The sequence below is a fragment of the Vulpes lagopus genome, chromosome 10, assembly GCF_018345385.1.
Source record: "Vulpes lagopus strain Blue_001 chromosome 10, ASM1834538v1, whole genome shotgun sequence".
NCBI classification, from domain to species: Eukaryota; Metazoa; Chordata; class Mammalia; order Carnivora; family Canidae; genus Vulpes; species Vulpes lagopus.
The window spans coordinates 24,234,262-24,250,136 of record NC_054833.1 but is presented as its reverse complement, the minus strand read 5'-3'; the positions used below and the strand labels follow the sequence as shown (position 1 = coordinate 24,250,136).

The window sequence follows — 15,875 nt, the reverse complement described above, 5'->3', positions numbered from 1 at the left end:
GCCCATTCGTGACTCTTTTTTCCTGCTGGCTGGAATGCAGAGGTGATTGCAGGAGCCCTCTCAGCCATTTTGGAGCATAAGGTTACCCTGAAGATGGGAGCCTTACACTGAGGATCTGAAAGTGCAAAGGCATAAGAGGCCCGGGTCCCTGCTGACATCGTGGAGGTGCCCCGTCAGCCCCCAGGTGTCTTTACCTGGACCTGCTTTCCATGGCAAAATAAACACTTGCGTGTTTAAATCACTGCTATTTGAGATTTTCTTTTTTTTTTTTTTTTTGAGATTTTCTTTTATAAACAATGGAGCCAAATCTTAACCAAAGAAAAGAGTAAATACTTGAGAGAGTTTATGGATACCTCTGGTGCAGGAGCTCATTGGCCAGCTTTCCAATAAACTTCCACATTCCCAGCTGTTGTTCCAAGCCAAGCATGATCTATTACCTGATAACCAACAGCAAAATTCTCCTTCCGTCTAGGGATTCCTGCTCACCCCAGAATCTTAGCCTGTGGCCCTTTGTCCTTTCTGCAGAAGAGGAGTCATATTTTCCTCGCCGGGTTCCTTACAGAGTTACACAACAGGATTTTTCACTGACGGTTGCTTTTCACAACGTAAATATCTCCTGTAAATCTTATTCTCGTTTTCTTGAGTGCATCTCCCTTTTGGATGGAGCCTCTCACCACAAGGTTGCCATGTCATTTGGTTCTGATATTTTCTCCAGGTTTTTGCCCCTTTTCCTCCATCTGTGAGGAATTGAATTTCCAGTAAGAGGAAGTTTCTTTTTGATTCAGCAAATCGATGTAAAAAGAGGAGCAAAATATTTTGATTAGAATAAGTTTGCTTAGATACCTTTTCCAGCTGTCTAATCCAAATTCAAGAGTTCTTTATTTAATTCTGTGTGCAAAACAAAAATGATGCTAGGCCCTGCAAAGAAACAAAAGGCTTTTACCGGGTAAAAATATTTTTCTTCTTCATCTCAGAAATAATGACACCTGAGGAAAAGTCAGCAACAAGGTTTTTTTGGGTTTTTTGTTTGTTTTTTGTTTTATAAATTTATTTTTTATTGGTGTTCAGTTTGCCAACGTATGGAATAACACCCAGTGCAACAAGGTTTAAGTTAATTTTTAGAGTGGCAAGTGGAATGTAAGGGTTGAATTTTATGTGGAGGTGGGGCAGTGGTCCATGCCTGCCTTGCTGTGTTCTACAAAGTCGGGCTGGCGGCAGGGGACAAAGGCAAGGTTATCCTGCAGAATCTTTCTCTAGGTGGCAGAGAATTGGCCTCTGGTGGAACCGTGAGAAACGACAACCCAAAGACACGAGGGATGCTTTGTGTCTCAAACTCTGGCTCTCTATCTCCAAATCTGAGAATAAGGAAATGGAGATCTTAAGACCTTAAACACACCACATGGTGACCATGAAGAAAACTCTGTTTTGAAAGCAGGCTATTTTGCTAAGCTAGATGTCCTTTGCAGAACGTTAGGCCTGGGCAGAACCCTTGGCTCCTTCAACCCCCCGCCCAGCTGTCTTGTAGATATTATGATTATTCTTTTACAGATGATGAAACCGAGACTTGGGATGAAGGAGAGTTAGTTGACCAGGAGTAATGGTCAGAATGAACTGGGCTACCCCATGATGACAAACAGCCTTAAAATCCCACATGTGTTCTCGCTCACAGATGTGTCCAACCGGGTTGTCAGGGGGCTCTGCTCCATGAAGTCACTGGAGTCAAGGGTGGTGGACGCTCGGCCACCTTGCAGCTGCAGGACTGGAGCACGCGTCCTCTTCAGTCACGACGGCAAGACAGAGGACACACAGATCACAGTCACCCCCAGCATGTGACACAAGTCATCTCCTGTCACCGCTCATTGGCAGGGCCGGCCAGAGGGCCCAACCTTGCAGGCAACGGCTGGGAAGAACCGGTCTGCGAGTGTGCAGGAGTGTGCAGAACCCACCAAACCAAGGCCCACCGGCGGCGGAGCTGGGCCCGGAGTCAAGTCGTGTGAGCTCCAGCGCTCCTATTAAGAAACCAGAGTCAACAGCTTCAAGTAAAAACTAGATCCCAAACCAAGGACCTTGGGGCAGTGGCTTCCTCGGAGACTCAGTTTGCTCGTTTGTAACTAGGAGTAATAAAGTTGGTCTCAGAGGTATCTGAGGACGGCAAGAGGCCGTGAATCTGAAGCAGAGCGTCTAGCTCATTGTAGGCCCTCATTAAATTGTCCCTATTGAGGTTGTAGTTTCAAAGTCACATGACGCTGTTGCGCCTTTTACTTTGATATCCGGCACAGGTGGTTTGGGTCAGGTAATCCAGACGCCATACTCCACTCTCTAGATCTCAGATTCGGTTAAAATGACCTTCCAATGACAACTGTTATTGGAACTGGCAATTTATTACTCAGCCGCTGGGAAAAACCTTCTCACAAACCTACGAATGGGTGTGGGTTCTTTTTCTGAGCTCATTATTTTATCCATTAATTCGATAAAAATCTGTCCAGCGCATCCCCTTCACAGGGTATTATTTTATCCATGTGCCAGGAATACAGTGGTGGAGAAAACAAACCAAAGTCCTTTCCTCATGGTGCTTGTAGTCTTTGAAGAAACATAAAGCATAAAACAGGGTCTTTGGAAACACCGAAGGAGAGAAAATACTCTCACGTGTGAAGGGAACCAGAGGGTCAGGCACAGACTGCTGTCATGGTCTGTATCTACACACATAGCTTCGGGCACACCGGATTTGAGTCACCTCTATGGGTAAAAGTGGGTACACTGAGTCCTGGGGTGGGAGTTAACTGCCCAAACCCTTTAGGAAGCCCCCCTCCTTCCCTCCTCTGATTGTGTTTCTTCCACAAACCAAGCAAGCCTCAACACACTTACCCTCTTCTCTTAGTCCAGCCTACTTGCCACGTCCACCTAATGTGACAAGCTCAACAAATGTCATCAAAGTAATAAATCTTGATGCCATCTCAGCGGACTCAGCATGCTGTGGCTGTCTGTTGCCCAGGTTGGATTTTTTTGCTGACGGCCCTGATGCCCTTTACTTTCCTTCTCCACTAGGCAACCTTCCCCACCAACTCTGTGTTACCAGCATGGTGCTGCTGTGCATATGCACCCCGGCGCCCCGCTTGCCTCCTTTCCTGGAGCTTGCCTTCCTTCACTCAATGACTAGAAAGCTACGCACCACCCGGCTCGTGGCCATGGCAATACAGTTGGAGCAGCAGCTGATGCAGCACTTCCTAAAGTGTCAGACTGACTGCTGGTGCTGTAGGAAGAGCCACAGCCTCCTTGCTACATGCGACCATGGGAGTCATTTCTGAGAGCTTGGTCTAGAGCCTGTTTGTTCACCTTCCCTCGTGATTTTATGAGCTACTTAATATCCTGTAAGAAATCCCTCTCTGCTCAAACCGCCGAGGGTAGATTCTGTTCTGTAACCAAACCCTAACCAATACAGTGATTGGTACCAGGAGGGGTTGCAGAACCTATCGGGACCCTTAGGAATGAAAACCAAAGATCCCTTATCTCAGTGGTTTTCCAACTCCTGGGTCCAGGTGGTACACAGGTCATTTTAAAGGAATCTATTTCCACAGTCTCCTCTTCCAAAAACTCTTGCCCCAAGGACACATTAAATGCACAATCACATTTCACCCAATTTATAACAGGAAGCAATGGCCCTCAGCTCTCCCAGACTTAATCAGGTGACTGTCCCGGGCTTAGCAAACACAGGAAAAGCCTTCCCTGATAACTCACCAACACTATATCCCTCCCGCTTTTCCATCTCCCCTTGTCTCGTGTTATCTTCTGTTAAAGGTGAGGCTTGGCTTTCGTAACTGAGTATTTTGACCTGTGCTGGAACGTTCTAAATTCAGGTATGTGATGAAGTGAAGCTGTGAGAGTAATAACAAGTTCTGTTTAACAACTTCACCTCTTACACTACTGTCAAAGAATGCGTCGTGTTAGAGGGATAGTGCTGCGAGAGAAAGAAAAAGGAGATACTACATGATTTTGGAACTACAACTAGGAAGGAATTGGAAAAACTGACTGATAGAACTATCGCAAACCCCTTTCCATTCCTATCAGCTTTATTTTGTGATCAGGGGTTTCCAGCAGTTACATCTATAAATGCAGAAGGTGGGGAAAGAACCGATCTTACCCCGAAAGGAAAAAAAACAAAACAAAAACAGAATTAACCATCTGAAGTGATGGATATGCTGATTATGTTGATCTTGGTAATCTTTCCACAATGTGTACATGCATCAAACCATCACATTGCACATGTGGCCTATTTCTGGATGATGTTCTTTCCTGTACTGAGATGCTGTCACCTTCCAAAAACTTGCATGATTGGACAGAGAGCCTCAGCTGTGATTTTTCTTGGATTTCTGCAAGCACCACTAGTATCTTGATTTACTGTTATCACTTCGAGTACTACCTGTTGTAGGCCCAAGTGGTAGAGCTTCTTGCACTTGGTTTGCATAATTTTCCCTGGATTCCTCTCAAAGTTGATGGTCTAATAGGTTATTCGGAAAATGGGTTAGCATTGTATACTCATATGTAGTTAAATATTAATTTCCAAATCCAGAATGCTATCAAAATCTGTGGCTATTTAGCAGCAATAGATATACAAGGAGGAGCAAGTTGTCTTTTGCTATTTGAGATATATCACCCTCTTTATCTGTTTATCAGTTGATGAACATGTAAGTTGTTCCCATATCTTAGCTTGTGAATAATGCTACAGTGAACATAGGAGTGCAGATATCTCTTTAAGACCTTGTAGTTAATTTCTTTAGATATATACCCAGAAGTGAGATTGCTGGACCTAAAAGTAGTTCTAACTTTAATTTTTTGAAACTCTCCTTCCTTGTTTTCCATAATGGTTGAACCAGTTTGCATTCCTACCAACAGTGGACAGGGCTCCCTTTTTTCCATCCTTAGCAACATTAATCTCCTGTGTTTTTAATGTCAGCTGTTCTATCAGGATGAGGTGATATCTCATTGTGATTTTGGTTCCCATTTCCCTGACCATTAGTGATTTTGAGCACCTTTTCCTGTACCTGTTGGCCATTCACTTGTCTTTTTTGGAAAAATGTCTTTTCAGCTCTTCTTTCCCTTTTTCAATCAGACTGATTTCTTTGTGTTTTGTTTTGTTTTGTTTTGTTTTGTTTGGTGATGGTCATGTGGGTTTTTTTTAATGAGTTCTTTAATATATTTTGGATATTAACCCTTTACCAGATATGTGATTTGTAAATATTTTCTTCCACTTCATTCTTCATTTCTCCCTTATCCCTTGGTCGATGCTTTCTTTTGTTGTGCAGAAGCTCTTTAGTTTCATGTAACCTTATTTGTTCATTTTGCTTTTGTTGCCTTTGCCTTTGGTGCTGAATCAAAAAAATAATTGCCAAGACCAGTGTCAAGAATTTTACCTTTTATGTTTTCTTCTAGAAGTCTTATGGTTTCAATTCTTATGTTCAAGTCTTAATTCATTTTGAATTGACTTTTGTATATGGTATAAGATCAGAGTATTTATTTATTTATTTGCATGCAGCTTTTTAGTTTTCAGCTATAGGAGACTATATTACATGCTAAATTAATTACCAAAAATGCATGAGTTAATTTCTAAGCTCTCTATTCTATATATCTGCTTTTATGCCAGTACCATACTGTTTTGATGAGTAATATAGTTTGAAAAGAGGAAGTGTGATACACCCAGTTTTGTTCTTGTTTCTTAAAATTGCATTGGCTCTTTGGCATCTTTTATGGATCCATACAAATTTTAGGAATTTTTTTTCCTGTGGAAAGTGCCATTGGAATTTTTTATTAAGATTTTATTTATTTATGTATTCATGAGAGACACAGAGAGAGAGAGAGGCAGAGACACAGGCAGAGGGAGAAGCAGGCTCCATGCAGGGAGCTGGATGCGAGACTCAATCTCAGTACCCTGGGATCACGCCCCGAGCCAAAAGCAGATGCTCAACCACTGAGCCACCCAGGCATCCCGCCATCGGAATTTTGATAAAGTTTGCGATGAATCTGTAGGTCACTTTGGGTAGTTTGGAGATTTTGATAATATTAATGTTTACAATCCACAAACATGGAATATTTTTTCATTTATTTGTGGCTTCTTCAATTTCTTTCATCAATGTCATAGCTTTTTGTATAGAGATCTGCCACTTCCTTCATTAAATTTATTCCTAAGTATTTGATTCTTTTTGGTGCTAGCGTAAATAAGACCATTTTATTATTTTCTCTTTCTTGATAGTTTGTCTTTAGTGTATAGAAACACAACTGATTTTTGTTTATTGATTTTATACCTTGTTATTTTACTGGATTTATTTATTAGTTCTGTTTGTTTGTTTGTTTTGATGAATCTTTAGTAAATTCTATATGTAATATTATGTCATTAGCAAATGGAGACAATATTTCATCTTCCTTTCTGATTTGGATGTTTGGTTTTCATTCCTTGTTTCCTTCCTTCCTTCCTTCCCATTTCCTTCTTTCCAGCTAACTCCTCTTTCTAAGACTCCCAATACGTTATTATTATTATTATTATTATTATTATTATTATTAATGTTGAGGTACATTCACTATATGCCAAATTTGTTTCAAGTTTTATCATAAAAGATCTTGAATTTTGTCAAATGCTTTCCTGTAACTTTTGGAAAAAAGTAATATTATTCTTTTTATCCTTCCTTTTGTTAATGTGGGGTATCATATTGATTTGAAGGTGTTAAACCATCCTTGCACCCCAGGGATAAATCTTGCTTGATCATAGTGTATGATCGCTTTAATGTACTTTTGAATTTGTTTTGTTAGTATTTTGTTGAGGATATCTACATCTAAATCCATCAGGATATTGGCCTGTAATATTTTTTTCCTCATAGTGTTTTTTTCTGGTTTTTATATAAGAGGAATGCTGGCCTCATAAAGTGATTTTGGAAGTGCTCCCTCCTCTTTTATTTTTTGGAATAGTTTGAGAAGGATTGGTATTAATTCGTCTTTAAATATTTGGTAAAATTCACCAGTGAAATCATCTGGCCCTGGACTTTTGCTTGTTGGGAAGTTTCCGAATAATGATTCAACCTTTTAACTAGAAATAAATCTGTTCAGATGTTCTATTTCTTCATGATTCAGTCTTGGTTGGTTGTATGTTTCTAGGAATTTATCCATTTCTTCTGTCATACAAGTTGTTGGTGTATGGTTGTTGATAGTAGACTTTTATGAACTTTATATTTTTACAGTATCAATTGTAACATTGCCTCTTTTGTTTATAATTTTATTTGAGTTCTCTATCTTTCTTTCTTGGTGTCTAGCTAAAGGTGTGTCTGTTTTGTTTCCTTTTTCAGAAAAATAGCTCATAGTTTCATTGGCCTTTTCTATTGCCTTTTTAGTCTCTGTTTCATTTATTTCTGGTCTTACCTTTATTTCTGTCCTTCTACTAATTTGAGGCCTAGCTTGTTCTTCCTTTCCAAATTCCTTGAAGTGTAAAGGTATGTCAATTTATTTGATATTTTTCTTTTTCTTTATGTAGACATTTATTCCTATAAATTTCCCATTTAGATTTTATGCATAAGGAGAGGAAGATGGCACTGGAATAGAGGGATCCTAGGTTCACTTAACCCACAAACACAACTATCAAATCATCATAAATACACTAGAAATTGACATGAAGATTGACATAAATTCCACAACTAGAGGGAGAGAAGAGGCCACATTGAAACCACAAAGAATGGGTTGGGGAGAAACAGATCATGGGTGCAGTACAGGGGAGGGAGCCATGGTCATGAAGAAGGGTGAGGGAGAGAGGAGAACACAAGAAATTTGACTTGTCTGCTTCTCCCTCCCCTTCTGCTCCCCCGAATGTGTTCTCTCTCTCTCTCTCTCTCTCTCTCTCTCTCTCAATCTCTCAAATAAATAAATAAAGTCAAAAGAAGCTCTCTCAAATAAATAAATAAAGTCAAAAGAAGAAAAAAGAAAGAAAGAAGAGAGACAATAAACAGTAGGCTAGAAGAAGCAGAGGAGTGAATTAGTGACTAAGAAGACAAAATAATGGAAAGTAATGAAGCTAAACAAAAAGAGAAGAATTATGCAACACAAAAATAGACTTAGAGAACTCAGTGTAATAACATTTGTATTATAGGAGTCCCAGAAAAAGAGAGAGAAGAGGGGCAGAAAATTTATTTCAAGAAATAATAACTGGAAAATTACCTAATCTGGGGAAGTACACAGACATCCAGATCCAGTAGGCACAGAGACCTCCCATTAAAATCAATAACAGCAGGCCAATACATATTGTAATCAACTTTGCAAAATACAGTGATAAAGAAAAAAAACATAAAAGCAGCAAGACAGAGGAGTCCTTAACTTTCAAGGCAAACCCATAAGGCTATCTGGATATTTCTCAACAGAAATTTTGCAAGCCAGAAGAAATGACATGACATATTCAAAGTACTGAATGAGAACCATATGCAGCCAAAAATAATCTATCCAGCAAGACTACCATTCAGAATAGAAGGAGAGATAAAGAGTTTCCCAGACAAACAAAAACTAAAGGAGTTACTGACACTAAACCAGCTCAACAAGAAATATTAAAGGGAACTCTTTTTATGGTAAAGATAGACCAAAAGTGACAAAGACAAGAAAGAATCAGAAAAAAATCTCCAGGAACAATGACAAGACAAGTAATAAAATAGCAATAAGTATATATCTATCAATAATTACTTGGAATGTAAATGAACTAAATGCTCCAATCAAAAGACATAAGGTGTCATGATGAATAAAAAAAAAAAAAGCAAGACCCATCTATATGCTGCCTACAAGAGACTCATTTTAGACCTAAAGAACCCACAGATTTATGTGAGGAGATGGAGGAACATTTATTATACAAATGGATGTTAAATGAAAGCTGGAGTAGAAAAACTTACATTAGGAAAATTAGACTTTAAGACAAAATTGTAACAAGAACACAAGAACAACTGATGTTGGTGCAGATGTGGAGAAAGGGGAACCCTCTTACACTGTTGGCGGGAATACAAATTGATTCAGCCACTCTGGAAAACAGCATGGAGGTTCCTCGAAAAGCTAAAAATAGAATTATCCTACTACCCAGCAATTGCACTACTAGGCACTTACCCAAAGAATACAAACATAGTGATTCAGAGAGGCACATGCAACAATAACCAAATTATGGAAAGAGCTCAAATGTCTATCAATTGATAAATTATATATATATATATATATATATATATATATATATATATATATATATAACTGAATAGTACTCAGTCATCAAAAGGAATGAAGTCTTGCTGTTTGCAATAACATGGATGGAACTAGAGGGTATTATGCTAAACAAAATAAGTCAATCAGAGAAAGACAATTATCATATGATTTCACTCATATGTGGAATTTAAGAAACAAAACAATTGAACATAGGGGAAAGACAGAAAAAGAAAGAGAGAGGCAAACCATATAAAAGACTTTTAACTATAAGGAACAAATTGAGGGTTTCTGAAAGGGAGGTAGGCAGGAGGATGAACTAAATGGGTGATGGGTATTGAGGGCACTTGTGATGAGCACTGGGTGTTATATATAAGTGATGAATCACTAAATTCTACTGCTGAAATCAATATTATACTATATGCTAACTAACTGGAATTTAAACAAAAATTTGATATAAATAGATAGATGATAGATAGATAGATAGATAGATAGATAGATAGATAGATAGATAAGAGACAAAGAAAGACACTATAAAGGGGAGAACCCAGGGGCAACTAAGTGACTTAGTTGATTGAGTAGCTATCTTGGTTTTGGCTCAAGTCATGATTTGGGGGTCATAAGATCAAGCCCCACATGGGACTCCATGCTCACCACAGAGTCTGCTTGTCCTTCCTCCCCCTCTCCATGTTCTCTCTCACTCTCTCTAAAGTGAGTAAATAAAATATTTTTTAAGGGAGGGAGACTATCCAACAAGAAGATGTAACAATTATATATATTTATGCACCCAATATGGGGGCACCCAAATACATGAAAAAACTAATAACAAACATTAAGGAACTAATTGATAATAATATAATAATAGTAGAAGTCTGTACTACCCCCACTTACATCAATGGACAGATTATCTAAACAGAAACGAAACAAGGAAATGATAGCTTTGAATGACACACTAGACTAGATGGACTTAACAGATCTATTAAGAATATTCTATCACAAAAAAAGCTGAATACTCATTCTTTCAAGTGCACATGGGACATTCTCTAGAATAGATCACGAATTAGGTCACAAAACAAGCCTCAAAAAATGCCAAAATATTGAAGTCATACCATGCACCTTTTCTGACCAGAAGATATTTCAAATGACATCTAATAAAGAGTTAGTGTTCAAAACATATAAAGAGCTTATATAACTCAATACCCAAAAAATGAATAATCCAATTAAAAGTGATCAGAAAACATAACTAAACAATTTTTCCAAGGAAGACATCCAGATAGCTAACAGACACATGAAAAGATGCTCAACATCACTTATCATCGGGGAAGTTCAAATTAGAACAACAGTGAGCTATCATCTCATACCTGTCAGAATGGCTAAAATCAACAACACAAGAAACAACAGTTGTTGGTGAAGATGTGGAGAATGGGGAACACTGGTGCACTGTTGGTGGGAATGCAAATTGGTGCAGCCACTCTGGAAAACAGTAGTTTCCTCAAAAACTAAAAAGTAGAACTGCCCATAATCCAGCAATACACTACCAGGTATTTACCCAAAGAACACAAAAACTCTAACTCAAAGGGGCATGTGCACATCTGTGTTTACAGCAGCATTATCTACAATAGCCAGATTATGGAAACAGGCCAAATGTCCATCAATGAAGAAGATGTGATAAATATATAATGGGATATTATTCAGCCGTAAAAAAAATGAGATCTTGTCATTTGCAAGGACATGGATAGAGCTAGTGAGTATAATGCTAAGTCATAAAAACGTCAGTCAGAGAAAGACAAATACCATATGATTTCACTCATATGTGGAATTTAAGAAACAAAACAAATAAAGGGAAGACAGAGAGAGAGGCAAACCAAGAAAGACTCTTAACTATAGAGACCAAATTGATAGTTACTAGAATGGGGGATGCATTAAACAGGTGATGGGGATTAAGGGGTGCACTTTGTGATGAGTGGAAATGTTGAATCACTATATTGTACGCCTAAAACTAATATTACAGGTTTTAACTAACTAGAATTTAAATTAAAACTTTTAAAAACTAAGCTTAACTTTTAAAATTGCTTTTGTGGCATCCTCTAAGTTTCGGTATGTGTGTTTTCTAATTTGTCTCAGAATATTCTTTAATTTTCCCTTTGATTTCTTTGACTATTAGTTATTCAGGAGCATGTTCTTTAATTTCAACATATTTGTGAATGTTTTCAGTTTTCTTCCTGTAATTTATTTCTAGTTTCAAGCCATTGTTGTCAGAAAAGACACTTGATATAATTTCAATCTTTTTAAATTCATTAAAATTTGTTTTGTGGCTTAACACTTGATTTATCTTAGAGAATGTTCTATGTGTGCTTGAGGACAATGTGTATTGTGCTGCTGACGTTAGAATGTTCTGTAAATGTCTGTCTAGTACAAGGTATTGTTAAATCCATTGTTTCCTTCTCAATTTTCTGTCTGGATGATCTACCCATTATTAAAAGTGGGGTATTGAAGTTCCCTACTACTAATGTATTGCTGTCTATTTCTCCTATCAGTTCAGTTAATATGTATTTCAGTGCTACTATGTCGAATGTATAAATATTTATAAATGTTAAAAAACAGTGTGGAGGTTCCTCAAAAAAAAAAAACACAGAAATACCATATAATCCAAGAATTCCACTATTATTTACTCAAAGAAAATGAAAACATATGAAAGATAGCTGCATCCCTGCTTAGTACAGTATTATTTACAATAGCCAATTTTTGGAAGCAACCCAACTATCCATCAATAGACAAATGGATAAAGAAAATGTGGTATGCACAAGTACACACACAGACACACACACACACAGGAATATTATACAGCAATACAAAATGATGAGATTGTGCCATTTGAGATCATACAGATGGAACTAGAGGGTATTATGTTAAATGAGATAAGTCTGAATGAGATGACAAATACCATTGATTTCATATGTGTAATCTAAAAAAATAAATAAATAAAATTTAAAAAGGCAGAATCAGACTTGTAAATACAGAGAACAAACTGATGGTTGCCAGAGAGGAAGAATGTGGTGGGGTGGGGGCAGGGGTGGAAAGTGGGTGACGAGCAGTGGAAGATGCGGACTTCCAGTTATGGAATGATAAATCACAGGAATAAAAGACACAGCATAAGGAATGCAGTCAATATTGTAACAATGATGTATGAGGACAGATGGTGGCTACACTTGTGGTGAGCACAGAATGTTCAAATTACCATGTTATACACTTGAAACTAATACTATACTAAAAAAATTACAAATGTTATATCCTCTTGATTAATTGATCCCTTTATCATTATATAATGACCTTCTTTGTCTCTTGTGTCAGCCTCTGGCTTAAAGTCTATTTTGTGTCCCGTAAGTATAGCTGCCCTTGCAGCTATACTTTCTTTTGGTTTCCATTTGAATACAATATCTTTTCTCAACCCTTCATATTCAGTCTTTGTACATCCTTAGAGCAAAAGTGAATCTCTTGTTAACAATATATAGTTGAGTCTTTTATTATTATTATTCATTTGAGAGAGAAAGGGAGAGGCAGAAAAAGCACAGGTAGGGGGAGAGGCAGAGGGAGAAGAGTGGGAGAAGTAGACTTCCCACTGAGCTGGGAGCCCGATATGGGACTTGATCCCAGGTCCTGGAGATCATGACCTCAGTCAAAGGCAGATGCTTCACTATCTGAGTCGCCCAGTGCTCCAACAATATATAATGGAGTCTTTTTTCTTTTTATCCATTCACTCACTCTACATGTTTTGGCTGGAGAATTTAGTTACTTTTAAAGTTGTTTTTCTTTAGCTTTTTGATAATTTTAACTATAACATGTCTCAATGTGAGTCTTTTGGGGTTTATCTTATTTGGCACCTTCTGGGCTTCCTTATCTGGATTTCTGTTTCTTTCTTCAGGGAAGAAAAGCTTTCAGCCATTACTTCTTTGAGAATCTTTCTTCCTCTTTGTCTCTCTCTGTTCTCCTTTTGGCATCCCTATAATCTGTACATTGGTCTATTTGTGGTGTCTCCTAAGCCCTCAAAGCTGTCTTCACTTTTTTCTTTTTACTTTTTGCTCCTCTGATTGAAGGAATTCCACTGCTTTGTCTTCAAGTTCATGGGTCCTTTCTTCCTTTTGGTCTGGGATGCTGTTGAACCCTCTATTGAGTCTTTCAGTTGAATTCTTCATCTCTATCATTTGTTTGGTGCTTTTTAGTATTTTCTGTCTCCTTGTTGAAATTCTCACTCTGTTCATGCATTGTTCTCCTGAATTTGAGTACCTTCATGATCATTATTTTGAACTCTATCAGGTAAATCACTATATCCTTTTTTTAAGTTTTTTTTTTTCTAGTCGTATCTTGTTCTTTGATTTGGAACACATTCCTCTATTTCTTCATTCTCCTTGCTACTTTCTGTTGGTTTCTGTGCATTAGATATAACAGCCATTTCTCCCAGTCTTGACAGACCAGTTTCAAGTAGGAAATGAACCTTGCCAATCAGCCTGGCTTGAGCTCTTGTGTCTCTGAAACCTCTGCGATTGCCCAAGCTTCTTTCTCTGTCTTTGGTGTTGAGGGTATACCAAAGGGAAAAATCACAATCAGCAACTAGATGCAGGTTGATTAGAAGTCATGCCCTCAGCTCAGCATTAGAATGGAGAACATTCCTAAGCCAATGAAATCAGATAATAAGATGGTCCCAGAACTAATTTATGACTCTACCACATGGCAGCTTCAAGGACATAGAGATGCCTAGGGAAAGGCAAGCATGTCTCTTAAATAAATCTTACATTCTGTAGTCCTACAATATCTTCACTTTCCAGGATTTAGTAAAGGTCATGAGACAAAAGTATTTTCACAACATGTTTCTTTCTGTTCTCTACAAATAAAGGTCCCTTTAACTGAAAGCAGGCTCATGGGTTTAACATCTCAGTTAGCCAAACAGGGAATGCCACAGGGGAGGAAAAGGGTGAGGCTGCATGAGATGGTCCAGCATTCAGCCCACAGCTTCCAGAAGGGAAAATGCTTCAATGGCAGGATTCAGGGGAACTTTAGTCACAGGTTCCATCAGCCCAGGACCCAGGGCCCAGGGCAATTGACACATGTGGATTAAAACAGCTTTGAAGTATTTTCCTTGTGCAACTAAAATAGTAAAAGGAAAGGAAACTATACACGTGCAGACCAGTAGCAATAACTTGGATGGACCTTCAGGGCATTATCCTAAATGAAATAAGTTAGACAAAAAAAAAGACAAATACCATATGATATCATTTATATGCAGAGTTTAAACAAACAAAATAAAACTTATAAAAAAGGGGATAAAATTTGTGGTTACCAGAGGTGGGGCTTAGGGGGAGAGAGAACTACATAAAGGTGGTCAGTAGGTACAAACTTCCAGTTATAAGATAAATAAGTAGTAGTGACAGATGTAGCCATAATTCTGGTGAGCATAGGATAACTTTATGACTTTATAACTTGTTGAATCTCTATGCTCTACACCTGAAACTAACATTATATTGTGTATCAACTATTCTCAAATAAAAAAAATAGGTAAGTAGTGGGGATGTAACGTACAATATGATTACTATAGTTTACATTGCTGTATGGTGTGTATCTGAAAGGTGTTAAGAGAATAGATCCTTAAAGGTTTTTTTTCTTTTTTTTGTATTTGTATGAGATGATGGATGTTAACTAAATTTATTGTAAGCATTTTACAATATATATATATATATAAGTCAAATCATTAAACCTATGTAGTGCTATATGTAAATCATATCTGAATAAAACCAGAAAAACATTTTTTAAAGAAGTCGTGCCCTCAGACAGCAGCTGGGAAAGTGTAATTAGGCCCTCCTCAGGGAGAAACTGAGATGGGCATTTTCCTACTCCTACTGCACTTGGTTTAGGTATAAGGTTATGGGAAGTGGGGATCCTGTGCCCATTAAAAACTTTTTCTTTGTTTGCTACAGTTTTATGGGACTCATGAATGCAAGCCCCATGACTGAGAGCCAAGAGATCTAGGGAGCCATCCCTTGGGATGTATGTACAAGCTCCTCCTAGGAAGGTATTGACAATTGGCAGCAGGCTAGAGGGAAAAGGCAGTAGAGGTATCCACAGGTTTCCCTGATCTCCAGGGAGAACCTCGGTCACCCCTAGACACATGCCAGATGAGAAGCTGAACTCCTAGGCAGCTGTTCTGAAAGCATGCAGATAGACCTCTCCCAGGGCAACACTGGCCTGAGCCCTGGGGGTATACGCAGTAGGTAACTGCTTCTCTGTTTGCTACAGGGCTGTGGGACTCATGAATGTAAGGCCCAGGCTACGAGAGCCATTAGTCCAGGGACCCGTCTCTTAGGTGGCAGCTCCTCCCAGGAAGAAGCCAACAATTTGTAATGAGCTAGAGGGAAAAGGCTGAGGAAGCATCCTTGGGCTTCCCTGATGTCTGGGGAAGACGGCAGGCATCCCCTAGATGTGTGCCAAGTTAGAAGCCTGATCCTCAGACAGCAGCTCTTGATGTACCCAAATAAACCCTTTTCAGGGAGACTGGAAGTTGGGCATTGTGTCTGTTCCTTTTGTATTGAGCTTTGGGCTAAGAGCTGAAGAGCCATGGTGAGTCTTTGAGAGCCTGTTAAGAACTGCTTGTTTGTGGAGCGCCCCGGTGACTCGGTGGCTGA

General features: G+C 38.6%; 1 protein-coding gene across 1 annotated transcript in view; it reads left to right on the top strand.

Annotated features, from left to right (window-relative positions):
• Positions 1–3,077: 3,077 nt before the first annotated feature.
• LOC121500850 (basic proline-rich protein-like) overlaps positions 3,078–15,875 on the top strand; it is a 31,368-nt gene continuing 18,570 nt past the window's right edge. The window contains exon 1 of the mRNA XM_041772965.1: positions 3,078–3,252. Within this exon, the coding sequence (XP_041628899.1) occupies positions 3,078–3,252 (175 nt within the window). The remainder of the gene's footprint in view (positions 3,253–15,875) is intronic.